At 36.9% G+C, this 15611-nt stretch overlaps 1 protein-coding gene across 6 annotated transcripts in view; it reads left to right on the top strand.

The window, feature by feature from the left end:
- Window positions 1-15611, top strand: part of PHKB (phosphorylase kinase regulatory subunit beta) — a 209795-nt gene that overhangs the window by 171067 nt on the left and 23117 nt on the right. For 4 of the 6 annotated variants that reach the window (XM_073307737.2, XM_073307738.2, XM_073307735.2 and 1 more), the window contains 6 exons: window positions 2205-2266; window positions 2355-2517; window positions 4009-4090; window positions 7281-7338; window positions 9468-9558; window positions 10807-11009. In XM_073307737.2, the coding sequence (XP_073163838.1) occupies window positions 2205-2266; window positions 2355-2517; window positions 4009-4090; window positions 7281-7338; window positions 9468-9558; window positions 10807-11009 (659 nt within the window). Of the gene's footprint in view, window positions 1-1854; window positions 1928-2204; window positions 2267-2354; window positions 2518-4008; window positions 4091-7280; window positions 7339-8366; window positions 8458-9467; window positions 9559-10806; window positions 11010-15611 lie in introns of all 6 variants that reach the window. The other 2 variants (XM_073307739.2, XM_073307736.2) reach the window with 2 other exon arrangements.

The following is a 15611-nucleotide window of genomic DNA, read 5'->3' as shown; positions in this document are numbered from 1 at the left end:
TAGTCTAAGAATTGTCTTACAAACTTATCATACAGTTTGGTCAGCTGATATATTATGCCAAATGTGCAGAAAATGCAAGAATTTCCACTACAGGATGTGCAAAAGCTCAATCATTTAATCTCCTGAATATATTGTCATATTTTGGAAATTGTGCATTTCATTAAAGAGGAAAAAGTCCTGAAAAAGTGGCTGAAATTGCAAAGAGGTGGTAACGCATCATCTATTAAAACAATATACTTTATACTGCTTTTTCATAATTTATATTGAGCTTGTACATTTGTATGTACATGTCTGAACATGTACAGTTAGGCTTTAATATCTTAATTCACAAAAGGGGATGTACAATCTTTGCTTGTGACATGTACATTAAAATGTATTCATCCTTTCAGGCAACATATAATTAGGCTTGGCAGAATTCAGTTTTTATTTTTTCATAATTTTGACAGACAATATCTGTTTAATGACAGTAGATGTTGAGATTCAAAAAGTTAAAACTTTATAACCATTAAAACTTAAATTGTCCACATCACATGTCAAAATATACAAAGTAAATATTCTTAAATTAAACTCTAATAGTTCTCAAGCAGCATTTTTCTTTCTTTGCCTAACTGTAAATTTCACTTATTATCAATGGAAATATTTTTTGTATGTTTGTATGTGTCTAGTAAAATGGACAATTACTTATTAAAATCCTAATCCTTACAAGCCTACAAATAATTTGTATGGTTTCCAGCACTGTTCTTAATCATTTTTACTTTCATTGTCTGTAACTGCTTCCATCATCAGCCGTGTTCCAGAGGATTATGTGTCATAAAGATGGCTGGAGGACATCAGCAATAAAAATAAACAAAAAAAAGCAAGCAGCTTTTTATTTTCACAATCAACTCTTACAGTGTAATACTGTGGTATTTTACTATAAATTGTAAAATGAAAACTGAGTTTAAAAGTTCACAGGACATGCATCCAGTTTTTTTTCTCCTATTGACAACTATCAAAACACAATGCTTTTTAAGAAAGTCCTCTTTAAAACTGCTTTATTAGAACAGATTTTCTCTAGAAGTACATATATATGAAATTCATATGAATATCAAATGAATTAATTGTAATCAATAAGCATATTAAAATATTAATGACAGAATCTTAACGTTGTTAGAGAGAGCGCAAATATTTGTATGTAGACGTATGTGTACATATGTATATATGTATGGGGACAAGAGGGAGGTACCTTTAGACTAAGGAATGACCTAAGAATAAGGAATCCCAATAGATTTGCTATGCTGGGAGTTGGGTGAAACCTTATTCAAACTTGTGGGCATAACAGGTGCTCTTCATTCAAGATAAATGTAAAAAGCAATTAAATAACCCAACTCCAGGAATTATGGCCCTGGGGCTTCCCCTCCTTGGGGGAGGTTGACTGGGGGCAAGACCTGCTCCCCCACCCCAGGCACCTCTGGAGCTCCTGGGGGGGGGAAGCCCCAGGGTCATGATTTCTGGAGCTGGGAGGCTTGGGCCCCAGCTCCCTGGATGGGGGCTGGCTAGCCACACAGTGGCTGCAGCTGGGCTTGGGGCCCCAGAGGGACCCTCTGTCAGGCATGCCAGCAGCTAAGCCTACTCTCTGCATCCTGTTGGGCTCAGATGTGCTAGGAGCCACCATCTCCAGCTCCTGCCTCTGCTGTCTATGGCCAAAGGTGGGCCTGGGTCCCCTGCCCTGTCCCCTCTTGGTGCACCTCTGCATACTAATGCATACTATAAGAGGAGAGAGTGGCTACTTTACAATAACTGTGATTCTTCAGGATGATGATGTCAGTATGTTCCCATGACCTGCTCTCTATCCCTGCTTTTTGGATTCCTCAGCAATGTGAGGTACCTGCACACCTACAATGGGAGCCACACTGACTACATCTCAAAGAACCACAATAACTGTAGGGTATGTAACCAGTCTTTCTGTAATTGTAGAAAAAAGGCTATTATGATTTGTGGTGATAACATACTACACTTGCCACTCATACTACACTTGCTACTTGCAGGAAAAGGTGCATGAAAACTGAAAAGAAACTGGTATTTTAAAATATAGCAGTTTCTTATCAGTCTAACTCAAATGTTCCTGTTTAGTAGGGGGCAATTTGTTATGTTGTTGATCTCAGAATTGGTATGTGCAATGTACAGACTGATACTGAGTGCTTGTTTTTTTTTTCCCTCCCCAGACATTAATATCTGGAGCAGTTGTTGAACAACTTGACTTTCTGAGAATCAGTGAAACAGAAGAGTAAGGATATGTGGGAGATCTAATTATGGTGTTTTTCACAATTAAAATATCTTCTGAAGTGTGGACAATTAAATAATTATTTTTTCAGGCCTCCCGAATTTAAGAGTTTTGAGGAGCTGGAACTTCCAAAACATTCAAAAGTCAAGAGACAAACTAGTACTCCAAATGTTTCTGAACTCGAACAACAACCAGAAGTAAATATTAATGACTGGAAAAACAGATCGACTTACGAGATTCTTGAGAAACTGAATGTAAGAAAATTGGAGAAATTGTTCTGTAGTTTAGTTCTAGTTCTCATCAGATGATTTTTTTTTTGTTTTAATTCTGCTAGTTAACAGCACGTTCTTCAGATGAACATGGTTAACATTGTCACCCCAGCAGCCACTCTCAACAGTTTTCTTGGCCAGAAACTTTATATTTCATTAAATGTTTGTTGATTTTTTTTCATAAACAGATAATGAAAAGTACAAAAAGGTAAATGACTTATGGCTAATATATGTTTGCAAATACCACGTGCTTCACAGGGTCTTTAATAGAATTATACAATAATGCAGTTTTACAGCTTGTCAAAGCTGCAAGACCAGACAAAACCTACACAGAGATAACATGTTAGCATGGGGTAATAAAACAGGAGATGACGTACATAAATAGGGAGAGTAGTGAAGGAAGGGAAAAGAGAAGGGCTTAGGTGGAGTGGAGGTCTGGCATTCTTTGAGCACCCATCAACATTTTTTATCTAAATGCATCTGGAAACAGGGTCAATAATTCTTTTAATTCATATAATTGTTCTCCACAGTTTTTAAATAGAACTAGTAACTTCTGGCTTCTCCTACACTGATATTTGCTTCAAGAGTCTTCCCTCATTGTAGCCCTCTCCCCAGGTGCCACAGAACCCTCTGAGCTGCCACATTCCAGCTAACAGTTTTCCATACTCCCTTTAATAGAATCCATATTATTTTTTTTTCTGGTAACACCTGAAATATTGTAAATGGGGAGAGATGGTTGCATCCCATATGAATAAATACCTCATATATAGACTGCAGCTCCAAAAAAAACCCCCAAAAAACAAAAAAACCCTGAATGGTTGAAATCCACTAAGACAGACTGATGACCTTTTGGTGACTTTTGACGGTAATATCAACTATATAAGTTTCAATTGGGTATTTTTCCTGTACCCAGAAACCAACAATGAATGAGTATTTCACATTTCAATATTCTGTCTTAGTGGGAACTTGGAAAACTATCATGTCAGTTAGTCATCTGATCACAAGCATTTGTTTTGCAAATGGTAGAGGTCAAGGGCACTGAGACAGGAATGATCTTTCTGAGCTAAGTGGTGCAACTTTATTGAACCTTAATATATGTCCTTAAAAAAGCCATTCTAAAGCAGCAGTGAAAAGAGAATTCCCAAACTCTGTACCAGTGTTGCTGTGCCACTCTTTCCTTCAGAGGAGATAGAAAATGAAGACAGAGATAATTATATAACTGGGGTATCACTAAGGTCCTGATCTGGTAAGGTGCCGAGAGCTCTCAACTCCCACTGAAAATCTAAATTTGGCTATTTGGTTACCATTGTAGGGGGACCAAATGAAGATTTAGCATTTGAGGAGAGGGGAGACTTTCTCCTTGAAATGTATGTTGTATGCTACTGCTAAAACAATTGTCTTCTGGTTCGTGTGGAATTTGTAATAACTGTGATATCTTTTGCTAGTCATTTAAATCTGAAAGTTGTTCTTTTTTAGGACTGCAATTGCCTAGCAAGTCAAGCAATTCTGTTGAGTATTTTGCTCAAAAAGGAAGGACCGAATTTCATCACCAAGGAAGGTGAGATATCCTTTCATGTGACTATTCTAAATATTAGAGGAGGCAGTTTTCTGTGTAGTTCTAATGAACATGAATAATGGACATGGTTACAAAAAGTTGTGTAGCTATTTTCTTCTCTATTAAAGCAGTTTCTGCTTTAGATGGAAAATGCACATCAATATACTGTAGTGTGGAATGAGCTGTTAAATCTAGTAACTCTTTTAAATTGTTTGCATGCAGCATGTTGCCTATTCATAATTCTGAGCAAACAATTTTTGTCAGAAAGGGTTTGATTTTGTATAATAAAATGAAGCTGAAGACAGGTTGTGTGTGCCTCTGCCTCTTAGTCTAAAATGTATTAGGAATCTTATATGGATGGTTTTGTTTTATTTTCCTTATTTTGTAAAATCAGATTTTATTTCAAAATATTATCTATAGAGGTTATTCTGCTTCAGTTTTATATCAAAGTTTTGTATTAAAATGCAGAATTTAAATACACATAAGACATTGCGAAACATAAGATAATAATAATCCAATAATGCTAACCTAGATAATGGTAGATTGGGACCAGCTCTGCTTCCCTCAGGAAGCAAACGGATGGGAAGGGGAAAATAAGGGTTGGGGAGTGGGGGAGCTATGGCTCCATACAGGCCAGTGGTGTGATTGTACTCTTTCAAGGCTGCTGTAAACTGTTTCCCACCCCTCAACCCACAGACACATCCCAGAGAAAGAGGTGATCAGAGGTGGAATTAGGACTCTGCTTCACATTTTCTCCCTTGGATAATCGTAGGGTATTATAGTTTACCCACTACTTTATTTCACAGAGCTCTACCTGAAGATGGTCTAATTCTATGTTAGTGCACATGATGGAGACTTGGCACTTGTAATATAAATACACCTTATATGCAGTATCGCAGTATAATACACATCCTGGAAAGTACTAAAAAATACAACATGCTTCATTGTATTTTATTTTTTTAACTTTATTTTTATTGTTTTTATTTAACAATATTGTTTTATTTAACTTTATTTTTATTTGTTTTGTGTTTATATTGTAAATATATACAATATAAACACAAAACATTTATGAATATATTCACAAGATGGAAATATCATATAAATAACAACATTCAGTATTTGTTATTTGTAAAACCTGGAAAACAAAACAAAAACAAGCAAACAAACAAAAAACCTTAATCCATAGAGGTTGTGCAGGGCATCAATTACTAAAGTGACTAAATAGATAAATAAGTAAGAACATGAAAGTGAACAGGGGGTTGGACTAGATGACGTCCTGAGGTCCCTTCCAACCCTGATATTCTGTGATGTCTTATGAGCATCAGGGACTAATATACTAAACTGCAAAAGTATGCAGTAGTTTCATGTGTGACAAGACACCCTCATATTTCTTCCAAGTGTTTCTATTAGGCACAATCATTTTTTCCATTAGTGGAGTAGTAGAGAGCTCACTAAGCTAGTCGGTATATGAGGGAGGAATTGCAGATTTCCATTTTCTAAAAATAACTCTTTTGGTCACTAAAATAGTTACTGCAGTCAATTTCTTAATGTTAACTGGTAATACCAACTCATCCAAACCCCTAAAATACACAAGCTTGGATCAGCAAAGATAGCAACTCTTAAAGTTTTTGGGAGTGCACTGAATAGGGTGTTCCAGAACACGTGCATTTTTGACAGGTATAAAGGATGTGTGAAAGGTTGATTCATTGTATTATAAAAACATGTTTAAGGTTTTGTGAATTTTGGCCACTGTATCCAGACACGTGGTCTACTTCTGAACATCAGGGAGGTGTTCACCCTCCCACAACCCCAAATTGTCTGGAAAGTAATTTGTTGTGGGCTTAGACACCTCCGTAGCTTTCTGTGGTCATTACTCTGAATATGTAGTTTCTTGCTCTAATGGAAAATGTTCATAGGAAACCTCCCACATTGAAGGTTAGTTGCAACCAACACAATCACCTCATCTCCCTGATCCTCAGTTCATAATGAAGCAAGTACTCATCTGGAGACCTCTGGGATTAATACAATTCTTGCATTGCCTTCTGATCAGATAGTACTAATCTGTGCAAATCAGAGGCCTCATCCAAGATGAAGTAGTGGATAGTGATAACTTTAATAATTACTGATCTTGCATTAAACAGTACAAATCATTGACTAGAGTCCCTGGCCAGCTAATTTCTTAGGCTATCCCACACGGGCAGTGAGACTGACATTCAACACTGAATATGTGTTGTACACAATAAATAAATAAAATATTCTCTTCCTACCTAACCTCCACTTCTACCAATAATGGTTTGAAGGACCTAAGTCCTTCCAGTTGACATGCCCAGGGCCTTCAGATTTACATATCCACAAGCTATGATCTTGCAAATCAACTCTCTCATGCACCCTACATTGTCTATTGAAGGGAGGTTGCTGCTACACCTGGGGGGTGGATATAAGTGCATCTCATCTATGAATTTTAAATCTGATGGATATTTCAAGCCTAAGGAATTGAATGGTTATCAGCACCCACTCTGACTTCTCACTGAGTGGTCTCCGTGCAACTCCCGGTTCTCAATCCTTTACCATTGAGGCAAAATTAGTGCAGCAGGGCCTGTGGATTTGGGGGAAGGTGATATAGGAAACTAGTTCTGAGCAGTGCAATATTGTATAATAATGCATATTGAGCTATTATAACTGCTGCTGCATTACTAGTCTATTTGTAATAAAACTGTCAGACTTCATTTTCTGGACATTCTTACCAATGCCCATTTTTGGTCTATTTAAATCTTCAGACATCCTTCAAGGTAGTCATCAAAAAGAAAATCTTTGAAAAATAAGCCAATAATTCACATTTAGGAAAAGTTATTATATACTTAGCAACAGAAAAGAAACCAACTTTATTTTTTTATGTTACATGTATTTTAGCTGGCTGCTTATATGAAAATTATAAAATGCTGTAGAACATTTGATTTATTGAGTTTTCTTATGGTATCCCAACAGGTTTGACGAAAATTAGTCAGAGTTACTTGAGTGGTGTCAAAGGACACAGGTGATGACTAGGTGGCAGGTTAAATTTAAACTTTAAAGTTAAACATGTACTTAAGTGCTTTACTGAATCTGGTTCAAAATTAACTAACATCTCTATCAAACTTATTTTATTGTTGCTGAATAAAAGTCACTACAGCTTTTATTTTTTTCATGTGTTTAGGTACTGTTTCTGATCAGATTGAAAGAATCTATAGACGAGCTGGCAGCAAAAAGCTCTGGTTTGTATATAATATCTTTGTGTTTCACTTTTGTTTGACAGATAAATGTTGTTTTCTTCATGTTTACAAAACATAAGGCCAGATTTTTAGGTAATGTAAAGAAGCACGGCTCTGCTGACTTCAGTTCAGCCATACCAGTTTACACCAGCTGAAGATCTAGCCTGTATCTCTTAACATAAAGAAACAAATGGAAATTAATGTACATGTGATGTACCTTGTTCCTGTCACAAATATATCACAAAGCAGATGGCTCAGTGATCAGAGCAATAAATGTTATTCTTCATAAATTGGTCTGTAGCCATGTGAAGACCCATTAGTATAAACTGTGATTGTCGACATTGTCCCTGAAATCAGGGTGACTGGTATTACTTTTTCTTGTAGAATTGTGTTAAAATATGTCCATTTAACAAGTTGCATGGTAAACATACAGTACTAGTCAAATAAAAAGAATTAGAATTAGTAGGGTAATTGACATGATCATCTCTTGGGGAGAATGTTACAACAGTATAAAATAATGGCTTTCAGTAGCAAGGTTGGTAGTCAAAAAAATTAAATTAATAACAAAAGTAGCTACATTTATGCAGCTTACTGCTTATTGTTCCTGAAGACATTTGGGTTAATGATGGCTTTACCAAAATAATTTTTAAAGGGTTGGGAAAGTAAAGTATAGTATTTTACATGTAGTTTGAGTAATTGCTTTATTCAGACTGAAAGTTGAATAGAAATCTCATTATTTAGTATAGAAAACAAGATTTGAGCCTAAGATGAAGCCCACTCTCACCTTGTAAATACTGTTAACCAATAAGGTGTTTTTTGGAAAAGATATTAACTACATAAATACAAGAATTGATTTCAGTTTTTTAGTTTTAGTCAGTTAATAAATGAAATGGACCTGTATCCAATTATAAACCAAATGTTTTCATTGTTGGTATTTTTAATACTTAGAAAACTGAGGCATTTTATAAAACTAAAATATGTAAAGTCTTATTTTTTATTTCTCTTTTATGATTGTCATATGACATACCTAGGTTGATGGTACGCTACAGTGCTGCATTTACACAGAAATTTGCTTCCTCTATAGCCACACATATTACTACTTTGCTGGTACATGGGAAACAGGTAAAGTGCACAGAGGTCTTAAATAGTGCTGCTTGAGATTTGTTGGCTTACTTGCATTTTGATGGATCAGCTAGCGCAGTTTTGAAATGCTTTGCTCTTGATTTTGAAAGAGTGCACACCATTTTTCACAGAAGTCAGTATCAGTTGGGTTGAGGGATTTTGTACTAACTTTATTGAATATTGTAACTTGTTCATTAACTCTCTTGATAAATGATTCTTTGCAGCTACAAACCCCATGTAAGAAAAGCTTAAACTTAGCTTAAACTTCAGTTTCCATTTTGTCATGAAATTATGATTTATAAAGTTAAATATTACTTTTTAATAGTAATAATACCGTGTAATTCTAGTTATTTTTTAAATTTGCAGCCAGTTTTAAACCCAGCACTTTACATGATTCCCTTCTTTTCATCGCTTACATATAAAATATTGCCTGGAGGCAAAAATTGTCAAAAATGTCATTTAAATATTTGTTGCACATGCTGTACTTACTCTTACAACAAAATTTTTTGCCTAATCTTTCAGTATAACTTTCTGAGAAGTTAAATGCTTTATTTCCTTTGCAAAGAATGAGTAATATGGTTTGCTTGAAAATTTCTAAATCTTTCAAAAACAAACCAAAACATCTACCAAAGAGAAATTTTTCACTAATTGCAAATTGGTGGCAAACAAAAACATTGGTGGCAAACAAAAACAGACATTCTTTGATGGAAGAAATAATGATAACATGCTGTTTTCTTAACATGTTGTGAGAGAAAAGAAAGCCAGCTTATTATTTGCAGTCCATAGTTTAATGAGTTCTAACTGTTCCCAATACAGCTATTATTGAATACTTGCTCTAGTGATTAATAAAAAAGAAAAACTGTATGAAGTGACATTTCAAAAAATTATATGTATATTCATGGTTAGTCTTTTGGGACTTATCAAATGTGGTGACAAAATTCAAACACATATTTGAATTCATTAAACTAGCATTTGATATCCAGTGGGATTGCTCTGTTTTCTGCCCTCAGGTCTGTTGTGCGCTTCGCAGCAAGCCTTTTAGGTAAACTAGTGGACAGCCTTGCACCATCTATTACTAATGTTTTAGTTCAGGGCAAACAGGTAAGTCTGCATTTTTCAGAATTGCATTCAGCAATGGTGATCAAGAGAGAAAAATCTATATAGGCTCTTTCATTTTGTAGGTCTCAGATACTTTAAAAAGTACAAGACTCAAAAAGCTCATTTATTAAATAACAAAAGAACTGAGTAAAATAAAAATTAGTAAATAATGTTCTGCATATAATGTTCTGCATATACTTTTGCTAAGAAATGTATGCATATCTAATGAAGTTGAGAGCAACACAGAGTAGATAGTTGAGAAGACCAGAACTAGATGGGGAAGAGGAGAGAGACATGCTGCAATTAAAGTTAAGGGGGAATATATGTGAGAATTTTTAAGGAAGAATTAGTATACAAAAGGACATTGAAGCAAGTAGTAAAACATTATTTAAAGAAAAAGTTAATATATAGAACCTAAAAAGCTAAAAAGGATATTAGTAAATTGTGTACTATGAGTAGCCAGTGAGTGGGGAACTTTTCACCATTCACATTTTTCTGTCTTTACACCTCTGCCTTCGTCCTAGACCCTAAATTGGACTATTGTTTGCTCTCCTGGCACAAAAAGTTTAAAGTAATTATAATATGATTATAAAAAGTTTCTTTCAATTCGAAAAATATATATATTGGGCCATTTCATCATGAAGTTATTCCAAACACGAAGGGCTGGTAGCATGCTTCTGGTGCTATGTAGGAAAGTCAATGTGCATGTAGAGTGGTTTGTAGTTGCTTATTTTCACCTTTTTTTATTAACCTGTCCTGGGCAAAACATTTTTAATGTAGATTTTTTTAAATGTCAGGAAGAGTGTGTGTTTCTCTGTTTCACTTACAGTAAATGAGAAATTTTAAAATTTTACATTTTTAAGCATGTTTTTCTTTTGGCTAATTAGTCCAATATCTTGATTGCATTAGAATTTTAAAACCTAGAACACAATTTTGGAAAAAAATATTAAGAAAACAGTAACAAGAATCATGATTCCTTAATTTTAAGGAAGGCTTGCTAGAAAGCTATGACCTGGGAAAGGAAAGTATTATCTAGAAAACTATCCAAACTGTTCCAAAATAAAGTGATGGCCTACTAAGGTTTCTTTCTCTTGGGCCAGTTACTCTTACCAATCAGTTGACACCACACTATATTTTGCCCCGAATGCAGTTTTAATACTACCAGGAAAAGCTTAGACTATGAAGTCTAACTTATAATTGTCATCTGTTGTTCCTGTTTTTTCCCCTACATTGTTGCTAATATGTTCTTAGGTGACTCTTGGAGCTTTTGGCCATGAAGAAGAAGTTATTTCCAATCCCTTGTCTCCAGGAGTGATTAAGAACATCCTCTACGACAAGTGTAATTTACAGGATGAGAGGGAAGCTGTAATTCAACAAGAACTTGTCATTCATATTGGCTGGATCATCTCAAACTCACCTGAACTATTTAGTGGCATGTTAAAAATACGAGTTGGGTCAGTAACATGTCTTTGTTTCTTTTTTTTTATTATTATTTATGTGTATTATGGTAGCAACAAGATGCCCCAGCTAAGATCAGGGCCCTGGTGCGCTAGTGATTTATTTAAGCAAATATACTGAAGCTTTTATTTATTTATTATATTTTGCACTAAGTCTTAGTTTATTTTGCACTTAGTTTAATGTAACCTGTATTCTGCTATAGTAATATTTCCAGCTAAATTAGAGTTAGTTCAGGTAAATATCACGTACATGTTCTTTTTCAGAGAATATACTTGTCTTTCCAACCCAAACTTCAGATCATTCAGCAGGATATAGTTCTTCTATACTAGCTCTATTAAAACATTTTTATCACGCAAGTCACAGTAAGATTCACATTACTCTGCCAAGCTGTATACAGTGCGCAGTATAATGAGTATTACTTTTATGCAGTGTTACATGGTGGAGTCACTTTATTACATCTAAACAAAGCTTTTAAAGTGGAGGCTATTTTCCGAGATTTTATGATGCTATCTTTTCTTTCTCAAGTAGTTTCTGCTTGACTGCTGATTTACCTTTTTCAGATTCAATTTATATTATTTTTGTTGGATAACATCCTCATCTTCTGAATTACTAATTTTGTGCTGAAGCTTCTTAGATTTCGTGTGAACTATATTTGTTTAATTTATTCTAAAAATAGGTCCCCTGCTGTTTTATTTTTGCTTTTCTATATTCACCATATACTTAAGATGAGAAATATTACTTCTTTTCTTTAAATGCTATGTCAGTAAAGTTAAAAATTTAATTCTAGTATCATGTAAAATTGTATTTATGTACAGTAGAGGAGCATCATCATGAAGAAAAAACTTAATGGAAAGCTTAAACTTTCTTAGTTCTTGAAGTGATTGCACATGTACATTCCACTCTGAGTGTTGGTGCATCCAGTACATGACTGTTGTAAACTGCTTGCCTCAGCGGTACCAGTTGGGTGACTTGAGCTCATTCTGCTGCCGCACGCCACTGCGTGATGATATTAAAGGCGGAGCCACCCATAGACCTGCTCAGTTCTTTCTTACAACCTGAAATGGTCATTGGAACTCTGTTTTATACCAGAACAGTTTTAAATTAATCACTGCTACGCTTGGGAACCATATAGGAGGTTCCATGTGGTCTCTTTGGGAAAGAGAGAGACAGAGTGTGTGTGTGTGTGTGTTTAAAAAAAAAAAAAGAAAAGGACATGTTTCCCCCCCCCCCCCCCCATTCCTGGTATTGAGGTATACCCCAGTCACCAGGTTTCAAGTCATGTGCTGCTTGCTCCAGGCCTCTGCCAGTGAGCGACCCGCACCAAAGCTCCCTGAAGTGCTTGGGGAAAGCACATGTGAAGGACTGGTTCTAGATTTGCAGGGTGTTCGAGCCTAGGATGAAGAAGGATAGGGAAGCTAAACTGAAGCTCCTGCTGACGGAGGCAGCTCTCAAGCTACCGTCACAGCTGTCCTAGTCTTACTCAGGGTCATGTGCTGCAGCTTAAGTGAGAGAAACACCTGCAGATATTGGCAAATCCCAGCACTGTTCTCCCTTACCTGTACCAAGGAAGAAATACAAAGCTTCCAGAGAGGAAACAGTCAAGGGAAAGTTTCCACCCTCTACGTCTGGGAAGAGGGTCAAGAAGGAGTCAAGTAGAGTGCGCCTGTCAGACCTCTTTCTGATTTCATGGTCACTGGGATGCATGTATTCCTACCCACCAATTCCTTTGATACCAGGAATCCTCAGGAAGATCAGACAAGATGCAGACCTAACAACAATAGCCCCAGCAAGGCCCAGGCAGTTTTGGTATTCCAACCTCATGATCCTGTCAGCATGGCTCCCCGATTGTGTTCCTGATACAACCAGATGTGATCACACAATTGGAGGGACAAATCTATACCCGAAGCCAACATCCCTGCATCTCACAGCCTGGATGCTGGCTGGCTGACATCCACTGACAAATTCTGCTCTCAACAGTTGAAAACATCCTGGTTTGCAGCAGAAATGACTCCACCAGACTTGCCTGTCCCACTAAATGGAAGAGTTTCTCAATCAGGGCATTAGATAATCATCTATCTCCCTTTTAAAGCACTGCTGTCTGACATCATAGAATCATAGAACTGGAAGGGACCTCGAGAGATCATCTAGTCCAGTCCCCTGCACTCATAGCAAGACTAATTATCTAGACCATTCTTGATAGGTGTTTGTCTAACCTGCTCTTAAAAATCTCCGATGATGGAGATTCCACAGTCTCCCTAGGCAATTTATTCCAGTGCTTAACCACCCTGACAGGAAGTTTTTCCTGATGTCCAATCTAAACCTTCCTTGCTTCAATTTAAGCCCATTGCTTCTTGTCCTATCCTCAGCAGTTAAGAAAAACAATTTTTCTTCCTCCTCCTCCTTGTAACAACCTTTCACATACTTGAAAACTGTTATCATGTCTCCTCTCAGTCTTCTCTTTTCCAGACTAAACAAACCAATTTTTTCAATCTTCCCTTATAGGTCATGTTTTCTAGCCCTTTAATCATTTTTGTTGCTCTTCTCTGGACTCTCTCCAATTTGTCCACATCCTTCCTGAAATGTGGCGTGCAGAACTGGACACACTACTCCAGTTGAGGCCTAATCAGAGCGGAATAGAGTGGAAGAATTACTTCTTGTGTCTTGCTTATTACAGTCCTGCTAATACATCCCAGAATGATGTTCTCTTGTTTTGCAACAGCATTACACTGTTGACTCATATTTAGCTTGTGGTCCACTATGATCCCCAGATTCCTTTCTGCAGTACTCCTTCCTAGGCAGTCATTTCCTGGACTACATGCTCATCTGAAAGCATCTGAACCTCTCCATCAACTCCGTAAGAGTATACCTGGTGGCTATCTCTGCTCACCATCCTGTACTGGGAGGCCAAACTGTCTTCTCTCATCCAAGAGTGGATAGATTTCACAGAGCTCTCATTCATGTCATCCCACCAAAGAGACTCCATTGTGCTGAGACCTCAACATTGTTTTAACAGGTTTGACAGGAGCTTCCTTTGAGGTCTTGGTGACCTGCTTCTTGTACCACTTCTCCATGAAGATTGCCTTCCTAGTTGCTGTAACATCAGTCAGAAATATAGGAGAGGTTCAGGCCTTTATGGAAGGACCACTTTGTGTTATTCCACAAGGACAAAGTTACATGAAGACCTTGCTAGAAGCTTTTATCTAAAGTCATTTCTGACTTGAATATAAATTGGATGACCCATCTACCTGTCTTCCTCTCCAAGCCTTGCATCACATGAGCAGAAGCTAAACTTCACACCTTGGATGTCAGGCCTCTTTCTTACTATCTGGACAGAACAAAGCTGTTGAGAAACTCTCCTAGATTGTTCATAGCATTTGTTGATAGAATGAAGTGACAACCAATCTTCACTCAAAGACTGTCAAAATGGGTCTCGGATTATATTAAGACATGCTACATGGTGGGCCACTTAGACCGATCTGGACAGTTTAGGACCTATTCCACCAGAGCTCAGGCTGCCTCATTAAAAGGTGTCCTTATTTTGGAGATTTGCAAAGCAACTACGTGGAGTTCAGGTCACACCTTCACTCAGTATTACTGCTTGGTATAGGGCTCCAGATATGATGCCCACTTCAGTACAGATGTCCTGCACTCACTGCTTCAGTAGACTGAGTACCCACCTCCATGATGAGTTATTGCATGTGAGTCACCCAAAGTGGAAGATATGTAGACAGTCACGCAAAGAAGAAAGAATGGTGTGTTACCCTACAATAACTGTGGTTCTTTGAGATGTTTGTCCATGTGTATTCTACAACCCAGCCTCCTCCCCACTACAATGGAGTTCCTAGCAATCTAGATAATCTTTTAGCGAAGGAACTGGAGAACAATTGCAGATGCCCTATCCTTTATGACCTCAGCCACAGGATGTGCAGGGCACAGGTAAGGCCCTAATGGACACTGCTACTGAAAAGGTTATGATTTTGTGTGCATGGAGCACATGGACACCAGAAGAGGAATACATGCCAACAACACATCTTGAAGACCACATTTACTGTAGGGTAGAAAACTGTTCTTTGGCAGACATTCCAGAAGGAATGTAATTGCAAGTATATGGATAATTTGCAAGGTAAACATGGGCAGTAGCAGTGTTTTCAAGTCAACTTATCTTTAGTCATACTAAAATACTGGTTTTATTAACAGTTCATATTTGATAGAGTCACTCATAAGTGCAACTGTTTTTTTCATTGTAAAACATACTTTCTGCAATGTCTGCTTATTCACATTACTCACCCCAGAATCTTCTTTAAACCAATCCCAGTGTGTCAGTGTTCCTCTCTGTTCCAAGGTTTCATCCTATAGATTCAATTTCATTTTACTGTTATCACCCACTTCAATAAGTAAAATTAACTTTCTCACAGAAATAGTATTCCAGTCTGATGATGATTTGATTTGGTGTCTCATTATTGATTTGTAGTCTGGCTTTGATGTTGAAAAAGATCAAGTTCCTGGCAGACCCATTACTGTAACAACCTCTAATCACCTGCTTTCTACCCAAGCTCTGTCACTCAGGTTTTAGCAGGAGATACTTCTAAAGGTTTATT

This window comes from Lepidochelys kempii, chromosome 12 (genome assembly GCF_965140285.1).
Source record: "Lepidochelys kempii isolate rLepKem1 chromosome 12, rLepKem1.hap1, whole genome shotgun sequence".
NCBI lineage: Eukaryota > Metazoa > Chordata > Testudines > Cheloniidae > Lepidochelys > Lepidochelys kempii.
Note: the sequence above shows the minus strand (reverse complement) of the source record. Positions and strands in the feature narration are given on the sequence as shown.